General features: G+C 31.0%; 2 protein-coding genes across 2 annotated transcripts; both read left to right on the top strand.

Moving 5' to 3' along the window:
* The first annotated feature begins 66 nt into the window (after positions 1 to 66).
* Positions 67 to 4,562, top strand: LOC106768543. The gene is made up of 3 exons (XM_014653751.2): positions 67 to 229; positions 1,310 to 1,520; positions 4,022 to 4,562. Exons 2-3 carry the CDS (start codon positions 1,339 to 1,341, stop codon positions 4,206 to 4,208), a joined length of 369 nt encoding a protein of 122 aa, XP_014509237.1. The 5' UTR covers positions 67 to 229; positions 1,310 to 1,338; the 3' UTR covers positions 4,209 to 4,562.
* Positions 4,563 to 10,878: 6,316 nt separating this feature from the next.
* On the top strand, positions 10,879 to 14,478 carry LOC106766794 (pollen-specific protein SF21). Its single transcript, XM_014651555.2, has 11 exons — positions 10,879 to 11,096; positions 12,213 to 12,312; positions 12,490 to 12,587; positions 12,691 to 12,779; positions 12,916 to 12,976; positions 13,109 to 13,195; positions 13,285 to 13,362; positions 13,454 to 13,510; positions 13,606 to 13,661; positions 13,755 to 13,890; positions 13,969 to 14,478. The coding sequence occupies exons 1-11, from the start codon at positions 11,022 to 11,024 to the stop codon at positions 14,188 to 14,190; spliced, it is 1,059 nt and encodes a 352-aa protein (XP_014507041.1). The 5' UTR covers positions 10,879 to 11,021; the 3' UTR covers positions 14,191 to 14,478.
* Positions 14,479 to 15,367: the final 889 nt, after the last annotated feature.

Genomic DNA, 15,367 nt, shown 5'->3' with positions numbered 1-15,367 from the left:
GATCCACATGGACTGTGCTCGTAGCTCAAACGGCCCAACATTAAACCATGAAATTGAAGATTGGAAAGCACGAAATGAACAGAAAAGAAGGCACAGCACAACATAAGGTTAAGAGTGAAAGCATAGAGTCAAACAGAGCATCCTTAGTGCTTGCTGCGTCGCAACTTACCGGCGGCGACAGAGAGCTATCTCAGCGATTTCCGATCACTGTACCGTTGATCTTCACAAGGCAACGCTCTTCCCCTCTCGTCTTCTTCTTCCATTACCTCTGATATCTGCACGTGACATACTTTTCCTCGTTCCTTTGCTTTTGTATTTCCTCTTCAGATCTCCTTTTCTCCTCTACCCGATCCTCTTCTCTCTTACTATCATGTCTTTCATTTTCTTCCCTAAATTCAACCACGTTCCATCTATACATGTATAGTCCAACCTTATTTTATTTTATTTATTTGGTCATAATGGGAAATGTTGATAATTTAGGGTTTTAACTTGGTGGCTATATTTTTTTTTCTTTAAGTATCCTGGATTAGTGAAATCAATCCCTTTAAGAGACTGGAATGAAACTGTCATTGCTTGAGTGTTCTTTTTTTTTTTTTTTAATTTGTTGGTATGTACATGGCATAATAATACTTTGATTTGTAGAACATTTTTTCTTTGTGGGACCGGTATATTACTTTGTTGGGATGAGGGACGTTAAACTACTAAACCTTTACGTTTTATGGGATTGAGCTCTTTCTTCCTCTTTTATGTTTATTTATTTAATTAATGTAATATAATTGAAGTTCTACTCATTTGAAATCAGTGATTAGCTCCATCCTAAGCCTTTTTTTAGTTATTTGTAAAACATCGTCTGCAGGGTCAATCCCCCCTAATTTAGGAATAGAAATGGATGAGGCAGCAACATTTAGTGTCAATGGCCATGTCGTGTTCTAGGTATTACCTGAAGATTATGCCTTTAGCTGTTCTTTTCGTTTTATTCTTACTATTACCAGTGTTGGTAGAAGAATTTATGGTATGCAGGGTCTGTTTAAATGGACATCTATGTAATTCATGTCTGAGAAGGGAATAAAAGTTATAAGCTAAAATTGGCTCATGGACGAGATAAAAGTTGTTGTGTAGAGAAGTTAATGTGAGATAATTTCTACAGATTAATTTATGAATAAGCTAGTTTTAGCCTATGAAGAAATTCATTTCATTTTTTCTTTCTTATTTCTAGAAATGGTTTTGAAGAAGTTTATTCAAATAAGTCCTTGAAGTATATCTCTGCCCTTATGCCTTATTCTGACATGATCTTTTCCCTATGGTCTAGGGTTTTGTTATACTTAACTTGAAGACTTTATGGCGTCAAAGTTGCAGCAGCTGCAGTCCAAAGCATGTCAAGCATCTCAATTTGTAGCCAAACACGGAAGTAACTACTACAGGCAATTGTTGGAGCAGAACAAGCAATACATTCAGGAGCCTCCTACAGTAGAGAAATGCAACCTGCTTTCAAAACAATTGTTTTACACCCGTCTTGCTAGGTTATATTTTCTCCAACTACCTCTTTTCCCCCAAATAATGTGTATGTCTGGATTCACTGTATGAAATTCTTTAATTTTATATGATTGCCTGCCATCTTTTATTGACTCAAATAATTTGTTGACACAGTTAAATACACAGGGATGTTTCTCGTCATGTCATGTCTAATGGCTTCTTCCTTCTCCTTTATAGATTAGGGAAAACGTCATGAGTGATTTGGTTGCAAGGTTCTAACCTACTTTATACTGCTGTATCATGTTGGTTTTGCCCTCTTTTGACGGAGTTTTTAAAATATGGACTATGAGATATAAGCTCTCAGTCATCAATATCCTAAATTACAACAAATTTGTAGTTAGTGATCAACTTTTGGATGTTTTCCAGTTTTATGTTGAATGTGGAGGGCTTATTATATCTGGATTGGCTGTGAGGCCATACTTGGAGTTAATGTCTTACGAGTAGTACATGGGAAAAATCTGCATTTTCTTCTGAGTTTGTATACAGAAGAAACTCTTTTGACGGAGTTTCTAAAATATGGACTGAGATATAAGCTCTCAGTCATCAATATCCTAAATTACAACAGATTTGTTGTTAGTGGTCAATTTTTTTGGATATTTACCAGTTTTATGTTGAATGTGGAGGGCTTATTATATCTGGATTGGCTGTGAGGCCATACATGGAGTTAATGTCGGGGAAAAAACTGCATTTTGTTCTGAGTTTGTATACTAAGGAAATGGGGTAAGAGTTACTCTCTTGCATATTTATTATAAAATTCTATTTGACGTAGTTCCTATGATCTCCTGGGTTCAGTCAAGCTACAATTCGAAGCTAATGGGGGCTTATATTGATCATATGGTATAGAATATTGATTATGTTTGGGAAAAAATTGCTTATTTATTGTAAGAGTTGTCCTAAAGATGGAAAAAATAATCAGTTATTCTTCCAAAATAGGCTGAGCAAAAAAAGCACCAAGTCAGTCAACCCATTACCTGGGACTTAGGTTGGATAAGTTCACACCACGTAGGCATGGAAGGTTGATTGTTTGAGTCAATTAGGGTCGGGGAAGCTGACTCTTGAAAAAGGAAATGGACCGTGTATGAAATTTCTTGCTTTTTGCAAGGTTAGGGGTTGGTAGATACTAGAAATGTGCTGGTGATCATGTACCTAAAATCAGTCCTTTCTTAGTACTGAATTTGATTCAGCCCAGAAATCTGTTTAGACCATAGACACGAAAGTTAGTATTGGATCGTAAGGGAAATATGGGGATAGGATGGGTAGGTATTTTGGAAGATAAGGGGTTTGTGTGGAAGAGTCCACCTCGGATAGTCGTGTGTTGGGAAGAAACACCAGAAATATATTCGGTATATAATTTAGTGAATATTAAGGTATGAAGTTATTGACTTTCGACTGACTTTTGGACTGACCATAATTAATGGAATCTCTACATACAAAGTTTACCAAACTACGCATCCCTTTAGCAGCTCTATACATTTGCAGTAAACAATGAGCATTTAGTAAAGTAAATATCTATTACAGTTTAATAATTATTTATCTACATCACATTTTTGGAAACGAAATCTCATTGCTTCAAATTTTTTCTATATGGTGGTCATGCTGATTGACACCTGGTGCTTCTTGTTGATGCGATTTTTACTTTTTTATGCTTAACTTAGTAACCTGATTCGAATTGACACCAAACCTGCCCACAATTGAATGTGCAGCAAAGTTTTATGTGCATTTTTATGACAGACAATAACTGCTTCCAATGGTTTCCAAACCCTTCACTGGGACTTGACTGTTACTTGCTTAAGTAAAATAATGCCAAATACAGATCGCTGTTCTTTACATTCTTGTGACATCTGTACTGAGTTTGTATTGTTCACATTTTGTCTGCCAAGTGCTTCTGGAAGTGTGTAAATTTAGTCCTGATCTTAGATAACTTTTTACGTGACTTTGACTTTATATAAAATTGAAATATTGTTAATTGGAAACTTTTTTATAGGAATTATCTGATTGCCAGTATATGATTTTAAGTGCTTGGTTTAACTGTATGACTTGAATTTAGCACCTCAAAAGGTGCTTGCCATTGTAAGCACCTATAGTTTTTTAACTCTAACTTATTGTTAGTTCTGTGTAATTACATTAACAATTCTGAGCTCTTCTATTTCTGCCCGCATCAATGGGTCAACAACTTGTTACTTGTAGTTTTTATGTTCAAGCCCACTTCTGTCGGGTACTCAGCCAATGCTGCCTCTCGAGCTATGCCATCTATTTGTGAATGTCAATGCTTATGTGGCTGACTTTTATATGTTTTTCAAATCTGGCATGTGTTTCTAATTATGCTAGTTTTCACCACGATCTTTAGTGAATTAGCAAAAGAATGATATAATGAACTCTGAAAACCTGTTCTGCATGCTGTATTGTCTCTATGTAGTAAAGTCTGTTGTATGCCAATTTAATTTTGGGTACCCTTGCTGCTACATGTAAATCTTCAAATCTTTTGCAGTATTCCGGGTCGTACAGAGTCATTCTGGAAGGAACTTGATTATGCCAAGAATTTATGGAAGAACAGGAAAGACCTAAAGGTGGAAGATGCAGGTATTGCTGCTTTGTTCGGCCTGGAATGCTTTGCATGGTTTTGCGCTGGTGAGATTCTTGGAAGGGGATTTACTTTCACCGGTTATTATGTCTGACAATAACCACTTGAAAGTGTAGATTTTATCAGTGCTTATAATATACTCCTAAAGCCAGCTGCTCTGGACATAAACTGGATTATAGCATTCTACAAGGCAATTTTTGTTATTCTGAGTTTTTTTTCATTTGGGGAGAAAGGTTTAAACCCTAGTGGTTAGCTTTCATAAGTCACAATAACCCCTTGTAGTTGAAAGCGGGATGAACCTTGCGTTGTTCTATTGTGTTGTCGGAGAGCTGGTAATGGTATTTCTCAAGGATGGATTGATGATGTACTCTCGCAATTGTTTTGAAATTTTATATTGCTGTTTATTCCAATCAACTATTAAACCAAAATACAACTTTATCCCAGAGAATTGATAGTGCCATGCGAAAAAGTGATGACCTATTTTGAATAGGAAGTGTTATCTGTTATTCCTTAGAAATGTTACGATCCCTCTGAGACACTTAATATTGTCAAAATTTATTAAAATCACAATCTCTTTGGAATTTACATACTATTAATTGAACTTACTCATACTGTTATGGTTTTTAAGGAGTCTTAATATCTAGAATTGAGTGTATTATAAAGTGTGCTATTATCAATTTTCTTGTTGCGCTTGATTGGACCTGATGATGATGAGATGCAAAGGATAATTATAAGAGCGTAGATGTACTGTTACCAATTTACCATGCCCAGGCACAAGAAATCATTCCTTCAAATATTTTTCACTTAAAACCTTCTGTAAAGCTACAAATTGTTTGACCAATTTTTAGAAGACATTCTTTGAATTAGAGATAATTTGTGAAACATTTTCTCATTTTATTTTTTAAATTTTAATAAAAGGTGCAAAAATATAATCTTTGTGTAGTGTAACTTTTATTTTAAAATATTTATATATGTGGTAATATTTTACATTAATTATTTCTAATGAGTTTCAAATGCAAAAATAGTATCATATACATTGGTTGTAAATGTAATAATAAAATATGTTATTATGACATCAAATAAACCTCAATGCAATACTCTTAACTGTATTTTATTTTACGATTTTAATAATAATTATTATTTTGACAGACTATTGTTATTATTATTGTCGTTGGAACAATTTTATTCAATAAATCATTTTATTAATGTCCTATTTGAATGGAAATAATTACTGCTTTTATAATGGAAACTTTTAGCACTATATTAAATAAGCAATAAAGTAAAGGTTTAACTACTCATTGAAAAGGTTTCAGTAAGGTCTTAATTTTTGAAAAAGTGTTTATAAGTTTTAAATTTTCAATTAATGTTATTAATAATTTTGTTTAAAAAAACATTGAAACATTTTCTTTTAGAAATAATGATATAATTAAATCTTTAAAAAACAAAAATCAACTTTTTGATCAAAGTAAAAATCAAACGAATAATTAAACTTAAAATAAAATAAGTCATCATGAAAACGAGGCAATACACATGCAAGATCATGGCACGGGACCAGTTAAGGATCGTGGATTTTATTATTATTTATTGAGAAAATAAAAATATAAAATATCAAGCAATTTTTTTCCCCTCTAGATAGTTTTAATTCTGTATGTCACCTTTGATAACTCTTTTTAATAATGAATTGTAATTGAATTATAAATTAATGATTAAATAGTTCTTAGGTTTAGAGTATTCTTGAGGAGAATAATGAATAGAGACCCATTAAGGTTAAGTCCGATAATTATAGGATAATGATACTTAGACAATATTTTTTTGATAACATTTAAATATCATTTACGTGTCATTCTGTAATTTGTCCAAAATTACTTCACAATCAATAATAATAATCATAAACACTATTATGGACCAATCACAGAATAATACGTAGATGATATTCAAATATTGTCAAAAAATATTGTCTAAATATCATTATCCAATTATAAATAACATCACTGTAACAAAAAGTATTGCACATTTTAAAATTTAATGCTTGCAACATAATTTCATCCTAAAGGAACCTCGATTAAATAGAACTTAGAGTGTTAAATATAAAATTCGTTTTAATGTATACAAACTTATTTTTAGTATTAAAATACTTTATTTTTTAAAATTTGAGGAAACAAAATCGAAAATTATTCTAAATTTCAAAAACTAAAAATATAATGGAATCTTTCTTCTTTTTCACATTTTTAACGAAACGGGAATAATATAAAGTTCTTTAAATAATATTGTCTAAGAAATCACATTCAAAATTACAAAATTTGTGATACTTTTAGTCAATTAATATATATATATATATATATATATATATATATATATATATATATATATATATATATATATATATATTATAAAATGTAGATATAAGATTGGCTTGGAGTGGAAGGAAAATAAAGAAGACTGTAAATTTGATTATCTCAATTAACAAAAGTTACCATAATGTGTCGGAAAAGAAAATCATAATCAAATATTAAAAAAAAGTTAATAAAATGCGTGAAAATATAATCTTTTAGACCATACGTTAATATGAGTGATGAGACTCTTAATTTTGAAACAAATTTATGAGAAGTTTTCCTATAAAATAATTTATAATTTAATGAGTATATAATTTTTACACTTGTAATATTTAAAAAAGAAACTCCATCCTTTCATAAAATACAAAAAAAAAATTATTATTTGATATATTTAAAAATTTTACATTCATATAATATTTTTTTTTTCTTAAAAAATATAAAAATTTACATTTTTATAATCATTTTATCGTCCACAAAATACAAAATGTTGGTCTGTTTTAAAATAATAGAGAAAAAAACGAGAGCATAACGCATGTCTTATGCAATGTTATGTTACATCGGTGGTCGCACTCAGTAACTTTAGTGTAAAAGGTGGAAAAGGTTTGTCGCTTAAAGGAGTGATAATAATTTTAGCAATAAAAGTTAAGACAATATTAAAAATTGAGTGGGGTGACTGGAAATTGTCTATGGGTAAAGAGGAAAATAGTATCACTCATATCATATCCACCTATTAAAGCAATTGACCATTTGATTGATTGGTCACATTGATTGACAAAAACCATGCAACTCAAAAATATTAAAATGTAATTCTTAATTTAAATGTTGTTATATATGATTAAAGGGTTAAATATGTTTTTAGTTATTACGGGCGATTTTGATTTTAGTTCATTTTTAAACTAGGTAAAATTTAGTCCTTCAATTTTAGAAAATTCTGGTTTTAGTCCTTTTTATCAAATTTTTTTAATTTTATTTGTTGTATCAAACGCGTTTCTCAGTTAACATTGAAGTAAAAATATATCAAACATTGTAAACAATCCAAATGCTATAATGAAACGTGCTTGAAATATCAAACAAAGTTAAAAAAATTTAGTAAAAATGACTAAAACCAGAGTATTCTAAAGTTGAAGGACTAAATTGTACCTTAGTTTGAAAATGGACTAAAACCAAATTCGCCCAAAAATATAGAGACTAAAAACATATTTAACCCATGGTTAAAAAACTACGATTTCTACATTCAAAGATAAATTATTATTCAGTGCGAGATCTGTACTTTATATTTTATGTAAAAGATAATAAAACATACTATTGTTTATTTATTTATTTCTATATCTATATTTTTAAATAAGTTCATGTTACTTATGACTGAACTTTCATTTATGCAATTGGGGTCATCAGACTTAGAAAATATAGGGGTTCAATGAATTTTGTGTGATGGATTTTGGAAATTTTCTTTTGAAATTCAAAGGGACTGGTGATCGATAAACTCTATCCCAAACTGCACTATAAACTCCATAAGGAGTTACACCACCACCAAAATAGATTGAGTCATATAAATTGAATGTATTTATTTATATTTTAATATTTCTAGAATATATTAGAGTATCTCTATTGTACAATATTTTAATTTAATTTTCTTAGGTTTTATTTTGTTGAATCTCTTTTAAAATAGATTTGTAAATATTATTTAAGTGAAAATAAATTAAAACACTAAGACTTTTATAAATATTTTGTTTGATTGGTAGAACAAAAATTACATATTTTTTAATTAAAAAAAGTAATTTTTTTTATTCTCCTGTTGAAAGTTTATTTTAATTTTTTATTTTTATCTCACATTAGTATATTAAGGAAGTTTATTAAACACATTTTAATTTTACAATCTAATGTGCTCTCTATTGATATTTGAAAGATGGTTTAAACCTCTTTTTTGGTCTCTAAGTTATAAGTGGATGTTCAGTTTAGTCCATGTTTTTAAAAATATAAATTTTTAGTCCCTAAATTATAAAAAATGTATCAAATGACTTGAAATACTGTTTTTGATTGTTTCTTAACAACTGTTACATCTTTAGAGTGTTCTGATTTGTTTCTTAATAATAACAGCACTTTAGATTGCTCTTTGTACTTTGACCATTGAACATAAAAAAAAGGACTTATTTGATACATTTTTTTATAACTTAGGAATCAAAGATTTACATTTTTAAAAGCATAGACTAAACTGAACATCCGCTTATAACTTACGGACAAAAAAAAGTTTAAACCTTGAAAGATTTATATATTTTATGTCACATTAGTATATTTTATCAAGGAAGTTTATTAAACGCATTTATTCGAGTACACAAATTTTATAACAGTCAGACTTTATCAATATTTTGTTTGATTGGTATAATTTTTGTTGTATATATTTGTAATGAAAAAAAGCAATGTTTTTTATTCTGATATTTGAAAGTTTTATATTTTTTAAGTCACATTAGTATATTTTATGAAGGAAGTTTATTAAACACATTTTAATTTTACAATCCAATGATGACCATGTAGTAAAGATGCTCTCTATGGAATATTTCAAAAAATCATGCATTATTTAACTAAAAATGTTTAAATAAAAGGTATAACACATTTTTTTAAGGAGAATTTTATAAATAAATATGAGTGTGATAGAATTTGACACTTGGAAGCTAGCATGTAAAGCTAAGTGGAAACATGATTTGATAGAGAATTAATTAGTAGTAAGGTTTGGTGAAGATGAGAAAGAATATTGGTAAATGAATAAAGGCCAAAGCAATGTGTATATGAAGAAGATGATTAATCATTGGAGTCAAATCAAAGCCAAGCAACCTTTCATTTTTTAACTTCTAAGCTCCCTCTTCATAAACACAACTAAATTCACACTAATTAATTACAAAAGATAAGAAAAATATTATTATAATCCTTTTTCAACCAGAGACATTTATATCAATAAAATAACATGAGATTATTTTTAACTTTAAATCTTTAAATTAAAACAATATATTTATGATTTATTTACAAATATGTTATTTATTTTATTCATTTTTATTCAATATGTTTTAATTTAAAGTTTCTAAATTTCTAATAAGAATAAAAAAATTAAATAAAAAATGTAAGAAAAAGTTGACAGGTGACAGGTGTGGACGCACAATAGGTTTGAATTGTTGGGGGTAAGAGAGACATACGCATCCCGCAAATTACGACCCTTTTTAGATTTTGTTTGGTTTTCATCATAACTCAAAACAGCTAGGAAAAAAAAAACTAATTTACTAAGTTTTATTTTTTATTTTTATTTTTCTTACGAGGCTACACAAAATAATGTAAAATGGTATTTTGTTTTTTCTTATAAAGTAATGCAAAATTCATGGAAAATGGTTTTATAGATTTGCGTTAGTTATAGGCTGACTTAGATAGGTTAATACTATGTTAAATTGTTTATTTGATCTATTTAATACCGAATGTTGTAATTTCTAAATATGCTTTTAGATAATTTTGTTTTTTTTTCTTATAAAAAAAGCATAGTCAATGCGTCTCTTAAATTTATTATTTTTTACTTCGGAATTCAAAATAAAGGATTTGATTAAGATGGAAAAGTTATAGTATGATGCATTTGTTGTGATAAAGTCTAAGAGTGGAGACCAATTTAGAGAAAAAAATAATAATTTTAGTTGCTTACAAAGTTAGAGAGTGAATAAAATTATTTATTGTTTTTAAATAAGAGTTGTTTTTGAAAATTAAATTAAAAAATAGTCTTTTATGGTAAAAAATCAATGAATTGTGAATTCAAAGATAAAATCACAAGATAAAATTTAAAAAAGAAAATAATATTTCTTTAAATCATCCATCTTAATTTTTTTAATAAATAAATAAATAAGAAAAAAATAGAAATAAGGGAGGAGTAATTTCAAATTATTGGAATACAAATTGAATAAATCAAAATTAGAGAAAAAAAGACATAAAAGAAATCATGTTTGTTAAATGAAATTGTATCTTGAATTTAATTTTTTAAAAATGTTCAACGAAATTTAAAATTATTAACCAATTTCATTTTAAATGAAAGTAAATTAATTAATCCTTAAAATTCACAAATATTGAATGTAGTCAACTCCTAGCCTTCACATCTGAATAGTAAAATATTTAAATATGATTTCATCCATAGGTAACATAAACGCACTCACTCACCTACCAATTTATCTTTCTTAATCAGTTAAGCTGTAAGAAATTGCATGAGCAGAACGACGTCGGTTTGGGAGGAGAAAACGACGTCGTGGAGTGTGCAGGTGCAGTAAGAAGATAAAAGACAGCGTCGGTGGTTGTAAACCGCAGGTTAAAAACGTTTGGAAGAGAGAGAGAAAAAGACAAGACAAAACAAAAGAACAATCCAACTGCTTCGTATATAAGCCATTAAAGGCACGAGAGAGAACCTTGTATTCTATTTCTTTCTTCAACCTCAAAACTAAAAGGATTAACATAACCATAATACAAAAAAAAAAATATAAAAGGAGCAAGAGAGAGAAACACCTACAAAGGGGAATTGGTGGGTGGAGGCTTTTCGTCATTAGGGAGAGGCTTCCATGTTCACCACAGCCATGCCAGAATCCATTGATTCCGTTTCATTCGACATGGAGAAGATCTACCTCGGTGGAAAGGTCCCACCCGTTTAATCTCTTCTCTTATTTACGTTTTCAAAGTTTTAATCTTTTTTGCTTTCTTTCCTAAGGGTGGATCCAGTTCCAGTTTTTCTCACTCGGGCGTTATAACTTTTGTCGTCTTTTTTTGGTTTTTGCTGCCATTCAGAACACGGCATTCATTATGCAGCATTTTTCGTTCTTGGATTCTGCTGATATTGAATGGAGATGCTTGTCCAAATTATATGCCAATGGCAATTTTTTTTTTCTTTTTTGGTGTCTATTTTTCTTGGTCTTGTCGTTTCTCTTAGGATCTTTGTTGGAAAATTTTACAGAAAATGAACCAGAAGCCCTTTTTTTCATCATTTGTTTTAACCATTCAAAATTCTTGAGGTTGTGTTCCTTTTGTTTACCCTTGTTTACTTTCTTTGTGCTTTTTCTTCGAGTTTTATGTTTATCATATCTTCTGAAGGTTTGATGAGGGAAATAAATAGCGGATCTGCTGTGCATTCCTTAATGTCGATTGCCACGTATTCTTTTACTCTTCCGTGTCCTCCGTTTATGAAGTTACTGGTTCTTCTGAATATTTGATCGCCTCGTTGTTCTCCTCGATATTCATTTGGGGAGGAAAGTTATCCTTATGGTGTTTGGTATGATTTGGGTGATGTAGGAAGTTTTATTTATTTTCCCTTTTGGTTTTAGTTTTTTCTGGTTTTTAGGAATACATATACTAGCTATTGAACAAGTTCCAGTCATTCTTTTCCTTTTAAAAGCCAAAGATACTCTCCACTTTTGCTCTGTCTCCCTTATTATTACTATTATTTTCTTGAGCATAATATGATTGGAATCTGGAATTACTTATTCCACTTTTCGGTTAGATAGTGATATTAATGTGCTGTTATTGCTTGATGGTTTGGGTTGCCCAAAAAAGCAGCAAGGGCACATGGGGAACCATGTTAGCAGCCGAATAGCTTGAAAAAGGTTCACGATTGAATTTTAACATTACTCAAATGGAGTGTATACTAAATAAAGAATATCCCTTGCTCTTGGGGAAGGTTCTTTTCATTCTAAAAGTTCCAACTTCGATTTTGGTACCCTTTTCTCATTCTACCGTTCATTTTTGGATTGCCCTTTCAGGAGCATCATATTCGAACTGGCTGTGGTTCTGTGTCTGTCATAGTATATGGGGATCCTGACAAACCAGCTCTGATCACCTATCCGGATTTGGCCCTAAACTGTGAGCACTGCCACTTTATTTTCTTTTACATACTTCCACTTGTTTCAGGATCGCCTATTCTTTTTACCACCTGTTTCTGAATTTGTCTGAGTTCCTTTTTAGGTTACATAAATGATTCCATTGTTCATGCGTATCTGGAAATATTATTCAATATTTGACTTCTGTGTATTGGGGCAGATATGTCATGTTTCCAAGGATTATTTTTCTGTCCAGAGGCAGCTTCTTTACTGCTTCACAACTTCTGCATATATCATATCAGTCCTCCCGGACATGAGGTTTGTAAGTTGATAAATTTGAATGAGTTCTTTATTGCATTTAGAACTGAATATTGTTATTCACATAGATTTTCCTCTGGAACTTCCACAAGAGTTCTTGCAGTTGGGAGCAGCTGCAATTTGTTGCGAGGATCCTGTTCCTTCTGCTGAAGACTTAGCAGATCAAATAATCGAGATCCTCAACTATTTTGGGTAATTAATATATAATTACAGTTTAGCTTTCGTTTTTGAGAGCTCTTTCCTTTGAAACTCTATGCAAGTTGGTCTTTTGCTATGCTTCTCTTCTTTTTCTATATTTACTAATAGCATGAACTATTTTCTTGTCTAGGCTTGGTGCAGTGATGTGTATGGGAGTGACAGCTGGTGCTTATATCCTTACTCTTTTTGCTGTATGTACCCTCATTAACTTTGAAAGGAAAAACTGTGCTGTACATATAGTTGGTGCTTTTCAGTCATGCACTGATCAACTTATTAAGACAGTTCTTTTTATTGATTCACTTTTCTTTTGGCACCTTTTACAGATAAAATATAGAGAGCGTGTTCTTGGTTTAATACTAGTTTCTCCCTTATGCAAAGCACCGTCTTGGACTGAATGGTTTTATAACAAGGTTTCTTTCAAAATTCTTGCAGATTTTTTCCTTTTATGAATCCTCTGATATGATAGCATGCTAATTTGTTATCAAATGTCAAATTTCAGGTGATGTCAAACTTGTTATATTTCTATGGTATGTGTGGCTTGCTGAAAGAGTGTTTACTTCAGCGATACTTCAGCAAGGTATTGTGGTTGAACTATGCAAATCCCTTAGGTTTGCTGCATTCCATCTTTTATTTCAAATGTTTTGAGTTTTCTTATGCAATTTTAATAGGAAGTTCGCGGTAACGTTGCAGTTGCAGAATCAGAGATAGTTCAAGCCTGCAGAAAAGTCAGTGCTAACTGCTAAAAGCTAATTTTAGGTGGAATGTCATTGTTATTCCTTTTCTCACTGTTTCCCTGTTCCTTTACATTGTTCTTTTCCAGCTGCTGGATGAGAGAAAGAGAACAAACGTTTTGCGGTTTCTTCAAGCAATTAATCAGTAAAATCTGCTACTATCTGCATCCCAATTTTACATATATAGTATGTAAAATGGAAAACTTACGTGGTGCCATTTTGTTTTGTGATATTGCAGGAGGCCTGATATTTCAGATGGATTGAAAAGATTAAAATGCCGAACACTTATTTTTGTTGGAGACAGTTCTCCTTTCCATTCAGAGGCTCTATACATGACTTCAAAACTTGATAGGAGATACAGTGCCTTGGTTGAGGTATGTGCAAAATCTAATTTTTTAAGTGTGGTTTGAGTGATTGAACATGTGAATCGAAAAGGGTTTTTCATTTTGCAGGTGCAGGCTTGTGGATCGATGGTTACAGAAGAACAGCCACATGCAATGCTGATACCAATGGAGTACTTTTTCATGGGGTATGGGCTTTATAGACCAACCCATTTCAGTGACAGCCCAAGAAGCCCACTGAGCCCATCGTGCATCTCTCCTGAGCTCCTTTCACCGGAAAGCATGGGACTGAAGCTGAAGCCCATAAAGACTCGTGTTTCACTGAAGGTTTGAACATAATGATGATGATGATGATGATAAAAAAACCTTTGACTTTTGTAATTGGAAGAAGTTTATCTTGAAATTTTTTCATTGTTAAGAGAGGGGAGGGATGGAAAAAAGTTGTGTAGATAGAAGTGAAGGGCATGGAAAGAATACGTCCGTGAAATACATATAAAACCTGAAAATAGGTAAGAGAAGTCGCATGGTGATTCATTTGTAGGTTTGTCTTCAATAAAGGAATCGTTGAGCTGTATCTGTAAATTCCAGATGGACTATTAATTTATTTATCATTTGTTAAGACGCATGTTTCCCATTTATCATTTTTTAAACTTAGAGTGGAAAATTGCATAATACATTATTTAATTATATAATTATTGCCATATGATGCTTTAAAGGAAAGAATTGGTCGGGTTGGGGCCCGCCATAGTAAGCTTCTCTCAGCTAATGATGCCAGGTTTATTTCAGCGTGCGCAAGCATTGAATTTAGTCTCCATTCATACTAAAATTCTTAGTTGGTATTAAGGTAATGGTTTAATTATGAAAAGTGGAACGGTGCTGTTTTTGACATTTTCGGATTCCAGAAAGGACCGGAAGACAGTGATGTTTAAATTCACTGGTCTTGTNTAGTTAGAGAAAACGATTTTCTTAAACAATTAATTACAAAGAATTGCGTGCTTGAAGGTTTTCAGAAATACATGAATCTTTTCCAATATATATAAAGGATCTTCCAGAATTTTGAAGATAAACACAAAGGGTTGTCCTTCNTTGGCATCACTATAAATCGCCTCTTATGACATCTTGAGACTAAATAGTTCAATGTGATCTATCCTTTTACTAAATAGTTCAATGTGATGCCTTGTTCAAAATCTTTACAACACTTAGAGAACAATCCACTCCAATTAGAATCTGTAATTTTAATTATTTTAAATAAAGAGCTGAGTCCACTAGTTTTCATATCAGATAAAAAAATGCGTTTGAACCAAAAGATCTCAATTGTATTATGTTATTCACTGATAGTCAAAATCCTTTGGCATAAAAGCATTATATTGTTTGAGATACGAATCCACTTGACTTTTAAGGATTTCATTTTTTAACGACTTATTACCATCAGTGTGAACAAGCAATGCTCGAGATTGTGGTCTTACTAATTAGGTGTGATCAATCCTTTTACTAACGAGTCACATGTGAT

Source organism: Vigna radiata, chromosome 7 (genome assembly GCF_000741045.1).
Source record: "Vigna radiata var. radiata cultivar VC1973A chromosome 7, Vradiata_ver6, whole genome shotgun sequence".
NCBI lineage: Eukaryota > Viridiplantae > Streptophyta > Magnoliopsida > Fabales > Fabaceae > Vigna > Vigna radiata.
Note: the sequence above shows the minus strand (reverse complement) of the source record. Positions and strands in the feature narration are given on the sequence as shown.

What these genes read in the sequence shown, in the direction of transcription:
- LOC106768543 (XM_014653751.2), top strand. Translation starts at nt 1,339, where the DNA reads ATGGCGTCAAAGTTGCAGCAGCTGCAGTCCAAAGCATGTCAAGCATCT. An exon ending in TTTTACACCCGTCTTGCTAG is followed by an intron (nt 1,521 to 4,021) that starts GTTATATTTTCT and finishes AATCTTTTGCAG; the next exon opens with TATTCCGGGTCGTACAGAGT.
- LOC106766794 (XM_014651555.2), top strand. Translation starts at nt 11,022, where the DNA reads ATGTTCACCACAGCCATGCCAGAATCCATTGATTCCGTTTCATTCGAC. An exon ending in TCCGGATTTGGCCCTAAACT is followed by an intron (nt 12,313 to 12,489) that starts GTGAGCACTGCC and finishes GTATTGGGGCAG; the next exon opens with ATATGTCATGTTTCCAAGGA. An exon ending in TCAGTCCTCCCGGACATGAG is followed by an intron (nt 12,588 to 12,690) that starts GTTTGTAAGTTG and finishes GAGTTCTTGCAG; the next exon opens with TTGGGAGCAGCTGCAATTTG.